We start from the raw sequence: 13,033 nt of genomic DNA on the forward strand, positions 1-13,033 counted from the left end.
ACTAACACTAGAAAAAGGAGTGTTCTAAAATGGTGCTCTACCATTGTCCTTGGCAACAACATCTCATACATCTGAGAATTAGAATCCACAGACTAAAAATGTTTTCAGTTTCTGGGTTGCCACATTTCCACAGGGACAACATTTAATTCCTCCATCCCCAACTTGAGTACAAAGATGAGACATCAGTCATTTGGATGTATTGTTTACTTGTACCATACGCTGAAGACACAATTCTCTCACATGCAGCCCTTAACAAAAGAGTGCCCCGATAAAATTCAGAGGCTCTAAATGGTACTGCATCCAATAACAGCTTCAATAAACACTGGTGTTGTGTTCCTGTGTAAACAGTCTAAGAGTATTTATACTTCCACCTACATATTCAACATGTTCATTCACTACAATGACCAAAATGCTAACACATAGAAAACAACACCTGACACAACTGAATAAGTGTATTACTCAAAGCAGTGATCTCAGCCTACTGGAATTAGCTCTGATTCATTCCCTTCATTTCAAACCTTGCAAACAAGTCACATTACATTGTTGCTCTTTTTAGCATAGCATCTGATAAGACTATGTGAATATGTCTTCCTAGATCTCTCCTGGCTGCCTCCTCAGCGCCCAGATGACTCAAGAACTGACAGATGCAGAGCACAACCTTTGTTCCAATAACTGGTTATGTGCATCTCTGAGCCTAAAAAGAAGATGAAAGAAAAAAAAGATCATACTTGATTACTAAAGAGAGACGCTAGGAATGGTAGGATGAAATAGAACACAGGCACTTGGAAAGAAAAGAAATGGGAACAAAAGAGCAATGCTTAGGCACGGGCTGTTGTATAGTGCAGCAAGTACTCAGGCAGCACACAGGCCAATATATGGACAGGCTGCACCGCTACTTTATCAACACTTAAATGCAGCATTACCAACTTTGCCCATGCTTCCTTGCTGCTCAGTTTTGCCTGCTTTGCTAGCAAGCCTTGAACTTGCTGTGACAAACCGTGGAAGAAGAGAACAATCAAGGGAATGTTATCCACAAGATATTGACTGGCTAGGACAGAATAGGCGTTACCACCTTTCCCCAGAAGTTGCTGCCCCTCTCTCTTTCCTCTACTCCCTCCAGTTCACAGTTTACAGCCCATTCTGCCTAAGAACTCAAAGGGTCTGTAAGGAGACAAAAAATGTAGACTAATCCTCTCTCTTATGCTCTTGCTCACTGAAAAAATATCTTCCTAATGGAGCTGTGCATACAGGTTCTCCGCTACCTGCAGTGCAAAAAGGAGCTCACTAACAAGTAAAACAGACCTGAACCCTGCTGGGGAATCTCCACAGGGGTGATTCATACTCAGGCCTGTTAAAAACCTTATCTCAGTTCTCTCTGTTGCTGCCGTCTCATCCACTGCATCAAAACATTTTTACAGCATCATAAAGAAATACAGATGTCATTGGTACACAAGGGCAGCCACAGATGCACACCCTTTTTTCTCTTGAGGACTGCTCTATCTACTTCATATATCAGTATGAACTAACCCCACAACTTGTGCTGGGCATAGCGCCCAAAAACATCGCTGGCTGCATGCATTCCAATGCATTCTAGCAGATCTGTAGCAACATCATCCCATTCCCATCAGATCAAGTTCTATGTGGAAGTGACAGCATGTAAAACTCTTCCAAAATTCTGTGGCTTAAGCAGAGATTTTACCTGAGGGCTACAACATCAGCCAACGTCAGCTGCTTCCCTGGGGTAGGTGGGCTAGATAGCCGATGCCTCCAGCTGCAGGAAGAAATAAATTGAGGCTAGACTGATGAAATGAACATTGCTTTATCACCCAGGTCAGGATGTAAGTTAGTTCTGTCCTACTACACAACAAAAACCTGTATGTCTGATGAGTCACTGGTATCTGTGGCTTCAGGACCAACCTGAATTCCTGCAGCCCTTGGCTGTCTTGAGACATAAATCAAAGCTTGTTGCCATATGGCAGTTTTGTTATGACATTTCTTAAGTCAGGACGTTTAGTCAGCTCTAGGCTATGGCCTGGATTTGCAAAACCAGCAGTTGCATGCTCTCTTCATGAAAAGGAGCGAATGAAGTTTTGTGAAGTTCCAGGGCAGATCATTGTTACCGTGTGTGTGTGTGTTTGTGTGCACGTGTGTTTTCTTCCTTTAGGCAATTTGCCACTTCCTTGATCCCTTTCTAGGTCAGACAGTGTCCTTATCACAGGTCTTACTGCTTTTATTGCCACATCTCTGTCAGGTAGGGCCCTGCTATCACACTCATTTTGCCAATGCAAAAGTAATACTTTTCCCCCAACTGGCTATGGAAAAAAATCTTCACTTCAAATTATCCTATAGGACAAAATAGACTATCTTCTTTTTCTCCGCTTATAGAAATGATGCTAGGATGAAAGACGTATATGTCTGTGGGAAAACACAAGATATCAGTATTGGTGCAAAATACAGACGGATGGAACTGCAGATCTGTCTCCTGCGACAAACAAAATTGCAATGAAATACCCACCTCAGATTTTCAAGGATGGAGTTAACTCCTTCCTGGTTACTCTGCAAGTTTTAGCTCCCTAGGAGCAGTGGCAGGGAGCAGGCAGGGTTGTGACGTTCCAGCAAGGGAACACGAGGTGGCAGTGTGGCCTCTCGCTCCTTGCGGGGGTTTTGCTGATGGGGAAAGCTGGTCGCTTGGCAGGGTGATGAAACCAGAAGGAACAGGACAGATGTAGAAACAGTCCTGCTCTTCCTGACTATCCTGCATTTGCATATAACACCTTCAATCGTAGGATCAAAAATTTAAAGAAAAAAAAAACCGGAAAAAATATCGTGAGTGAAGAGCACTTGATCTTCATTTTGGTCCTAGAGATACACATAGGAATAATTTTGTGTTTATTTGAGATTAAGCCCTTGTTGCCAAGCTGTTTCACATTCAAACTGAACACCTCAGTGTTTGTACTTATACCCACCTCTGCTAAGGTTTCTGCAACTGAAAATTATCTGTTTCCAGGGTACAAGCTCATCTTGTTCTGTAAGTTCTAACACAGAGAGGGGATGGGGAAAGAGAGAGAAGAGTAGAAGGACGGACCAACCACCACAACTTTAACATAAGTGTTAATTGGGGGGAATTTCTGATGGAGAAAGGTTGCATGGTCTCGGCCAAGCACATTTAGTCAGAATAAGTCTTATAAAAGAAATACCTGGGTGTCTGCTCTGCTTGACTCCGTCAGACGCTGGACAGAACACAAATGTTATTGTGTGATTCCTCATCCCTTAGTCACTAGATGCATCATAATTAAATCCCTTTTTCAAAAATCTAATAAGCATTTATTCATCACAAGTTGCAGTCATTTCAGGGACAGTCCCAGCTATGTTGCTTTGCATCTACAAATGTAACTAATAAATTATTTCCCTCCCAAAACTCTTTTGCAATTCAGTCAAGAAGAGGTGTTAATCCAATGTAAATCAATATCAAGTGATTGCTATTGATGGGGCAATCAGTTACATGATATTTTCTTATTTTCTTCAGGTAAGAAAAAGCTTATTTCATTTCTACTTCGGTTCTTGGATAAGCATTGTCTGAATTGCTGTACAGGCAAAATTTCTTCTCTCTCCCCTCCCCCATCACCCCAAACTTTCCAGTCAGCGTTCCTAGTTACAAGGAGAGAATTTTATCTCAGAAATCTCACAAAAGATTTTAAAGCCCTGAGCAAACTGTCATTTCTTTTGCCATGGATCTCACAAGCATAAATAAATGCACATACTTGTAAAATAAAGTTAATAACAATTCAACAGTTCTTTCAACAGAAGCAATGCTGACATGCCAAGAGTGTGTAAACTGAAATGGGGTGTCAGTGGCATCTGAGGGTTCTTTTAAAAGAGTATTTTCTAAATGTTGAATCCATTGCAGGTCAGGTTTTTGCATGAAACTAAATTGGTTTAAACTATAAAAACCATCCAGAACTCATGTTTGTGCTGGAGATGGGGAATGGAAAGATGAGAGGGAAAAGAAGAGGGGAAATCTTTCACACTTTTTAGACTATTTTCTAATCTCCTCAGTAGTCTTTACTCATACGTGCTTAGAATGCACTATCTATTGTTTACTGGAAATGGTTTTGTGACTGTGTGTCAGCAAAAGGGTTGAGCATAGTTTCGAACATAGTTTACATTCCTTCCTAGCTGTGATGTGTCTTCGCCATTGTTTTTCCTGCCTAATCCTGCCCATTCTTTCTTTCTTTTTTTTTTTTATCCTTCTTTTCTGTTACATTTTTCCCCTGCCCATCGTAGTTCTGCCCAATAACTCCAACTTTTTCCTCTCCATAAATTTCTGCTCCTCTTTCCCAGCTGGTATCCCCACAGCTTATCTCTAACCTTTCTGCTCCCATACATGACCTTGCCCCATTTATAAGGAAGGAGCGTGTCACTCCATTTCTCTTATAGTGAAACTATTCTCACGTATCATTAACACGACCTCTCCTGTGATATGTCACATTAGAACAAAAGGGGATGACATTACCCAGACCAAGTGATGAGAAAGGCCAGAGGTCCCTCCCCCTCTTAAAGAAAAAAAAATGGAAGAGAGACAAAGAGTAAATCAGGAGGAAAAGGATTCTGTACTACTCAGCGTAGAATCAGTTCCTTCTCCCCATCCTGAGTTTTCTGAGAATAAAGGTGCCCCAGTTTCTTATGTTATGGAATACCCCAATACAAGGATTGCTCCTGTTGCTACCCAGTCACCCTGTACATTCACTGCTGTCTGAAGCCCTGGTAAAAAAAATACACCAGCTCTTTTTGAGTCCCACTGTGTCTAAAGCTATATTAGTTTTCTTTTGCTTTTAAGAAACATCAGCTTTTCTATTAAAATACCTACATTAGCTTGGCAGGGATTTTTTTTTTTTTTTAATGCAATCCTGGATCATCTACTTATTTTTCTAAAGCCTTTCCCCAAGACGTTGCATGTTCCCTTTTTTCGCCTTCTTTCAACCAAGTGCAGACTGTTTAAACAGCCACTTCAAGTTGTGTTCTGAGACAGTCCGAGAACTTCAGCCCTCCCCCAGCTCACATTCACAGAGATGTATTTCAGGGTGTAAGAAGACACTCCTGATGGTGCAGGCAGGCACAGACCTTTGCAGGGGCAGAGCCGGTCTGTTTTTTTCAGCCTTTAATTGCGCAATTCCCTTTAGTTTACAACTAAACGGGCAGAAGGTGGCTTCGATTCATCTTGCTGCAAATCTTCATAACAGCCTGGAAAACCTCACAGGGCAGGAAAACCTCCTTTACAAGCAGCGCTACATTCCCCTGAAACAATCCTGTCTGAAAGTTTGACCTTAACAGCCAGGGATCACTATATTTAATGCAGTTTTGCATCTTACACTTCAGGTTGAAACTAACATACATGCACACAAAAAGCACTGATGTGTAAAATATAGAAGTATAGAATAAATGATATCTGACATAAAAAAGACAAGACTAACTCTATAGCTCAAGAAACATGAGTGAGAAGGGTGAGACAAAAAGATGGTTGTAGAACATGTTCTAGCCTGTCACAGTGAGACAAGGCTCTACTCGACCACTTCATTCAGTACAAGTGGATACACTTTCAAATATAGACATTTTCTTAACCTCAGCAGGAAAATGTCAGTGTGCAAGACTGAAGAGCAACTTGACATCAAGTTTCTTATGAAACATTTGTGATGGAAACTTTTCAGTTATTCACTGAGGTTTTCAGAGATGCAACGCTCAAAGGAATCCAATTTTTTTGTCACTTGAAGATGTGAAAGCAGAAGCAACAGAGATCCTCAAGTCTCTTAGAAAACAGTCTGCCACATTGGTTTGAACATTGGCAACATTGCAAGCAGCTGTGTGTCAGCTCAGAAGGGAACTATTGTGAAGGTGATTGTAGTTGATTTTCTTAATTTGTTAAATAGAAGATTTAATGGGCACAGACTCAGGTTTTTTGTATCAGACCTAGTCTAACAATGCAAAGTTATCTATAAGGGATGGTACATGAGGACAATCTATGTTTAAAGTGTGTGTGTGTTTGTTCTCACAGGTTTGTGTGCCACAGGAGCCCTCTCTCCTGGCAGGTGTGGGACAAGGCGACACAGCTCCCTCCCAGGAACTCTGCTACTCCAGGACACCAGGAGAGGACGGGGATGAGCACCAGCCCCCAGTGGCAGGGTCTTGACCAGGTGAGGTGGGCACAAGAATATATCTGAAAAAAGGAAAGTTAATTTTATGTATCAACAATAAATCAAACAGACATGACATTCACCACATTTGATGCTGAAGCTTAAAAGTTTCGATGTCTCAGAACTCAAATACTTGACCTTTACAAAAACAAAGTAAATTAAGGCAACAATGCCCAAATCCATCAGGTCTTCCAGAGAAGATGAGTTAGAAGGACGGGAACTTTGTCTTCATAGTGTTTTGTGCCTAGTTTAGAAACATGATGTCAAGTTCATGACAAAATTTCATCTAACTATTGCTTAAAAAGCTTCCCCAGGATCTTTACTGAAAGAAAAGGAAATCAGTCACTCTAAAAGTGGTTACAAACCTTATTTAACTGAGAGCTGCTGCACTAAGGACTTGTATGGACAGCTGCATTTGCCTGTTTGTGATACATATACCTCAGTTTTCTAAGCAGAGTTTGTCCATGTCTGCATTGTGTGCATTTTTGCCATGAGGTGTTTTTTAGATGGAAGCCAGATGAAGCAGAAGGAAACATTCCTCTGCCTGACAAGATAGATGTGTGAAGTATGGTTATAAATTTAAAGACAACTGGCTCACAGCTTTTTTTTGCAAACGAAAGGTGACAGCTTCTTTATTGAGAGCTGAACAACAGGGTTTATATAGCCTGTAAGTCAGTTGATATATATCCTGTTAAGACAGTCATATCTTCGTACATAAAAACAGGATTGAAGTTGATTGAAGTTTTCATGGTAAGGATGCTCTTTTATTTTTTTCTTAATTTACTTGGAAAATAACACATCCCTTTGCCATTAATAGTTAAGACTAAACAACTCGAGCATCTTGCCTTGAACCTTCAGCTCTTACAGTCACAGGCATTTACAGTCACCTTGTGGGTGCCGGACGCTGCAGTCGGACCCTGAGCACTGTGCAGACCTTACTGAGGGATCTGTCCTACTGGCTATAAGGTCTTAGGGGCAAGGATTGATTAACTTCACCTTCCCTGGAGGTGTTTAAGGGATGGGTGGATGAGGTGCTGAGGGGCATGGTTGGAATGGTTGGAGGAATGGTTGGACTCAATGATCCGGTGGGTCTCTTCCAACCTGGTTATTCTATGATTCTATGATTCTATCAACTTCAGTTTGTATCTTGCACATCAAAGAAAGAGGTAAATACAGGTGTGGCAGCGTTATCGTTCCATGTTTCACGTTCACGCCTTTCCTACAGGTACTTTTCCAAACTTCCTTTTAGTTACTCTTTATTTATTCGCAGGGGGAAGAAAGCAAGCCGCGTTTTATTTCGCAAATAGGGCCGAGGTATGAAAATAAGCACAATAAGCGGCTGACGGATTGCGCTTGGGCTCGATTCTCCCCTCGGGTGGCCGGGGCTGCGGGGCTGCTGGCGGGAAGGCTCCCTCGTTGAGAGGAGAAGGGACGGAGCCTCCGTGCCCGCGGCTGGAGGCGCCCCCGGCGCGGGAGGGGCCGGCGGCGCGGGGCGGGGGCCTCGCCGGGTACCTGCGCGGCGGGCGGGGCGGAGCGGGGCTGTTGGCGGCGGGGCAGCGGAGCGGAGCGCGGCTGCTCCCATGGCCGAGCCGGGCTACATCCGCACCGTGCTGGGCCAGGAGATCCTGGGCGAGCTGGAGAGCTCCAGCCTGGCGCTGCCCTCCGACGCCCGCCTCAGGCTGGCGGGGGAGCGCGCCGGGGAGGAGAAGGCGCTGCGCATCCACCGGCAGGTCCAGCAGACGCTGGCCAGGAGGAGCCGCGGGTCCCTGCACGGCGGTGAGTTCTTTGCTTTACAAGAGGCGAGCGCTGGCTCTATCCCTCGCTCAGTTGTCTTTGTTTATCCCTTTTTCTAAACACTTAAAAAGAATTGCCTTCTGCGGAATGAAGTTGATGGTAGCGTTTGAAGGTGAAATAAACTTTTCTGGGCTTTCGGATCGCGTACTTAGGCGGTACGTGTGAACCTGAATCAAACGTGTGCTTTCCCAAACCTAAAATCCACTTCTCTGAAGTTAGCTCCCCTGGTGTGAAAAGAGATTTCTTGCTCCTTCAGGTGACTGATTTTATTGAAACAAGTAATACCGCGCCTAAGAGCAACGAAGCTGGTGAGGGGGCTGGAGAACAGGCCTTATGAGGAGCGGCTGAGAGAGCTGGGGGTGTTTAGCCTGGAGAAGAGGAGGCTGAGGGGAGACCTTATCGCTCTCTACAACTACCTGAAAGGAGGTTGTAGAGAGGAGGGTGCTGGCCTCTTCTCCCAAGTGACAGGGGACAGGACAAGAGGGAATGGCCTCAAGCTCCACCAGGGGAGGTTTAGGCTGGACATTAGGAAAAAAAAAATTCACAGAAAGGGTCATTGGGCACTGGCAGAGGCTGCCCAGGGAGGTGGTTGCATCGCCTTCCCTGGAGATGTTTAAGGGACGGGTGGACGAGGTGCTAAGGGACATGGTTTAGTGTTTGATAGGAATGGTTGGACTCGATGATCTGGTGGGTCTCTTCCAACCTGGTGATTCTATGATTCTATGACCATGGGGACCAGGGGTGGTGAAGAGCACACAGCCTAACCTACCTTCTGGTGTGGCCTCTTAGCTCAGATTGAAAACTCAAGCTTGCCAAGTGACCCAACTTATGTGACTGAAGCTTTCATGCTTTCTATTTCAACTTTCAATTAAACCTGAAGGCTGAGCTGCCTCTGCATCTCTCTTTCTAACATGAGATCGTTTTGGAGGCAGCGGGTGTCTGGGAAGGGGCTCTGGAAAATCATTCCTGGGACGAGACCCGAGCTGGCCCCGGGAGGCAACAGCCACATCTCCAAGGCTTCCCTGGGAACTGGCTTTTATGGGTTTGACAGAAAATCCTGGCTGTGTCACATCTTCTTTCTCTCTTTTTCTTTTTTCCCCACCCACGTGAGTCAGAAGTTTCTCTCTCCCAGCCAGGGCTGCTCACGGTTCACCGCTGCCCGAGGGAAGAATCGAGCCCAAATGCTCCTAATCCAGCAACCGCTTATTGTGCTTGTTTAATACCTTATTTAATACCTTAGCTTTACCCACCAGCCCTATTTGTGAAATAAAATGGAAGAAAAGTAGGAAATGTCTTTCCTTCTTCCCCCCGCGAATAAATAAAAAGAGGAGCTAAAAGGAAGTTTGGAAAAGTAACTGTAGGAAAGGCATGAATGTGAAACATGATATGATAACACTGCCACACCTGTATTTACCTATTTCTTTGATGTGCAAGATACAAATTGAAGTTAATCAATCCTTGCTTCTAAGACCTTATAGCCAGTAGGACAGATCCCTCAGTAAGGTCTGCACTGTTCTCAGAGTCTGACTGCAGCATCAGGCACCCACAAGGTGACTGTCACAGCTGAAGGTTCAAGGCAAGCTGCTTGAGGGGTTTAGTCTTAACTATTAACGTCAGAGGTGTGTTATTTTCAAAGTAAATTTTTTTTAAAAAAAAATAGCATCTTTACCATGAACATGAATCCCGTTTTTATAAAGTAGCTGACGCCTTTCATTTGCAAAAAAGCTGTGAGCCAGTCATCTTTCGCTCATCTATCTTCTCAGGCAGAGGAATGTTTCCTTCTGCTTCATCTGGCTTCCATCTAAAAAACACCTCATGACAAAAATGCACACAACGCAGACATGGACAAACTCTGCTTAGAAAACAGGTATACACATCACATAAACAGGCAAATGCAGCTGTGCAATGTACATCTACACATGCAAGTCCTTAGGGCAGCAGCTCTCATTTAAATAAGGTTTGTAACCACTTTTAGAGTGACTGATATCCTTTTCTTTCAGTAAGGAGCCCAGGAAAGCTTTTTAAGCAATAGTTGATACATGAAATTATGTCATGAACCTGACATCACGTTTCTAAACCAGGCATAAAACACTATGAAGACAAAGTTCCCATACTTTTAACTCATCTTAACTTCTCTGGAATATATTAACAGACCTGATGGATTTGGACATAGTTGCCTTGGTTTGCTTTGTTTTTCCAAAGGTCCAGTATTTGACTTCTGAGACATCAAAACTTTTAAGCTTCAGCACCAAGTGTGGCAAATGTCATGTCTGTTTGATTTATTGTTGATACATAAAATTAACTTTCCTTCTTTTAGATGTATTCTTGTGCCCACCTCACCTTCCCTTTTTCAGACCCACCGCAAAACTCAGAAAAAATAAACAGAACTGGAATGTATTCCATATATTTATATATGTGCGTGTGTATATATATATATATGTATGCATGTGTAGTATTTTTATATAACTCTTCATCTATCTGTCTTTCAGATACCTAGAATGCAAATCATTTATTTAACATGTTGACTTTCCTGAAAAATATGCATATATATCAGTGTATCCCAAGGTACTTTCTTCATAGAGTCGCTCAAAATTTGGCTGTGTTTTGAGAAACCTTTGAATTCCTATACGTAGGGTACTTTTAAAAATTATGCGCTGTTTCACATGCAAAAAAAAAATTGCTGTATCTGACATACAACAGTTTTCTAGATACATTCATCAAGGGTCCAATATTGTTTGCTGTTGCAGGGAAAACGATACAAAGATTTAGAAGGAGGAGGAGCAAGAGCAGGCCCCTGTGATGTAACTGTCCTATCTGAAGGAGTATTTCAGACCCTGTTCAGCAAGCTACTTAGCGCATACCTAATCAGACGACTCGCATACATACCTAAAATTAGCCAAGCACATAACCACTGGATATGAAAAATCGGTGGTAGTAAAGGTCTTGCCCAGTATCATCTGTGTACAATCATTTTCCACTGGGACTGGAAGCTTTGAAGCTGCAAAAAATACTTTGGAAGGCAGCATAAATTCTCCATAAAGTTTCAAATAAAAGACGTCTGCAAGTGCTCAGCATTATATTTAATGGAAAACATTTTTTTACCTCCTGTCCCCATGTTGTTTGCTGGTTTATGCCCTTCTCTCCCCTTTTTGAAGGTATGTTTCTTCTTATTTTTTTGTAATAGGAATTCAGGTCATCCTCAGTTTTGAGGGTTCCAGCAGGTGCAAAATCACTGAAGTCAAGTACTGCCCAAACGCCATTCAGGAGCTTCTCAAACATTGTTAATAGGTTTTCAAGAAGTGGTTTAACAACAATGGTAACTTTTCCTATTCATCAGTTGCTGAACCTTTATAAATTAAAGATCATGCAGCCTGAAAAATTCTGAAGAATTCAAGCAGCCACATGAAATATCTGAATGCTACTTAAAGGTGGAAAGGGAACAGTAGATAGTTCAGCCTTATCAAATTAAAATGGCATTCAGAATCATGTAACTTAACTGGTGTTTTTCAAATCACATGTGATGCAACAGTATTGATTATTGTATTTCCTCTTTAGGAGTCTATTAAACTGTTCTGTTTGAGTCCACATGCCTCTGATCTTGTTCCATTTGGATTTTGGTTGGCTTTTTAAATTCGTTCATAGTATTTTTGTTCAGTTAAAGTAATTCCTGAATTAAAGTCTACTTTCCTCTACATCCTTATTAGTTACATTGTAAAAAAAAATGAGGGCAGAACTGAAGGATATATCATACAATATTAAATGTCCTGATACACTGTTATTTGTTTAGATATTTCTCTAAGGCAGAGTTTTGGAAACAAAGTGTGTTTATAAAATACAGAACTTGGACTTAAGCAATCTCCAAATCAACAGCATCAGATACAACATGGTTACAATCAGAGCCTGTTTATTCTTCATGCTTCTTGATTTCTAAAATTCTTAGTAGCATTTTCTGTTAAACTTGCTTTTAGGAGTTTGACAGAGTTTTCTGTCCTCAGCCTTCTATTCTGCAGAATTCTGACCAATGTTAACCACTTTTTAGTGATTTTTTTGTTTATATCTTTGTGGGAAAAGAAAGTAGAAAAAATTCTTTGTTAGTGACTTCCACTTTTTGTTGGCTTCATTAAATTCCTGACCTCTGGTTTCTGAGCCAAAAGAAATCTTTTTCCTAAATTTGAACACTTGTGTAAATTTACTGACCAGCAGAAGGTAAAAAATGTTAGAAAAACTCCTTTGAGACCAGGCATGTGCTGGCAGCGATCAAGGAGGATGGTCAAAAAGAAGGCTCTTTGATCTCTAGATGAAGTGATTCAGAGAAGTTTTTCATATGCCATTCTTAAATGTCACCATCTCAGTCTATTGTGAGAGGTAGAGTATGAAAAAGGATTAAAAGATGACAGTACAGAAACACTTTTGAGTCCATGTTGTGTTTATAATCACTCACCTGCCCTGAGCAAGAGTGGATAATGGATACTCAGCAGGTGGACACTCAGGATGCCTGAGAATACCACAGCCTTTAATAGACTTCTGCGTATAGGGTACAGCTACGTGGATGCCTGCAGTGGGAGGTTTAAAGTGAAAATTTGGCTTTCATTGTTCAAATACAAAAGCGCTGAAAAAGACTCAGAGCTGAGAGTTAACACTACATGGTTTACAGGGGATTTGATACACCTAACTCCTTAATGGAAGATAATTGTGTTTTTCATATATCTTAGAGATGCATCTTGTCACTGTTTTTTTTGAAAGCCAAGACTGATCTGTCTAAAGCCATATGCAGTGATTGCTGGGGAGGAACTTCTAAGGCCCTTGGAGATGTTGGACCTGTCACATCCAGGGAAACAAAGAGAGCTTAAGAAGAGCCTATATGGACACTGATGGGATGGTTCCCTGTTATCTGTGCAGTCTCCCTCCTTACAGTGTAATTATTTTGTCACATCTCAAAATTTTCTTATAACTGTTGTGATATCAGCTGATTTTTGTACAGCTTTTATTTTAGGCATGGAGAAGAGTGAAGGGGTTTAGTTTTCCTCATTCACTAACAACACACAAAGCGT

At 42.0% G+C, this 13,033-nt stretch overlaps 1 protein-coding gene across 1 annotated transcript in view; it reads left to right on the forward strand.

Moving 5' to 3' along the window:
* Nucleotides 1-7,752: 7,752 nt before the first annotated feature.
* Nucleotides 7,753-13,033, forward strand: part of PKP2 (plakophilin 2) — a 45,526-nt gene continuing 40,245 nt past the window's right edge. The window contains exon 1 of the mRNA XM_069859994.1: nucleotides 7,753-7,964. Within this exon, the coding sequence (XP_069716095.1) occupies nucleotides 7,769-7,964 (196 nt within the window). The 5' untranslated portion in view covers nucleotides 7,753-7,768. The remainder of the gene's footprint in view (nucleotides 7,965-13,033) is intronic.

The sequence above is a fragment of the Phaenicophaeus curvirostris genome, chromosome 1 (genome assembly GCF_032191515.1).
Source record: "Phaenicophaeus curvirostris isolate KB17595 chromosome 1, BPBGC_Pcur_1.0, whole genome shotgun sequence".
Taxonomy (NCBI): domain Eukaryota; kingdom Metazoa; phylum Chordata; class Aves; order Cuculiformes; family Cuculidae; genus Phaenicophaeus; species Phaenicophaeus curvirostris.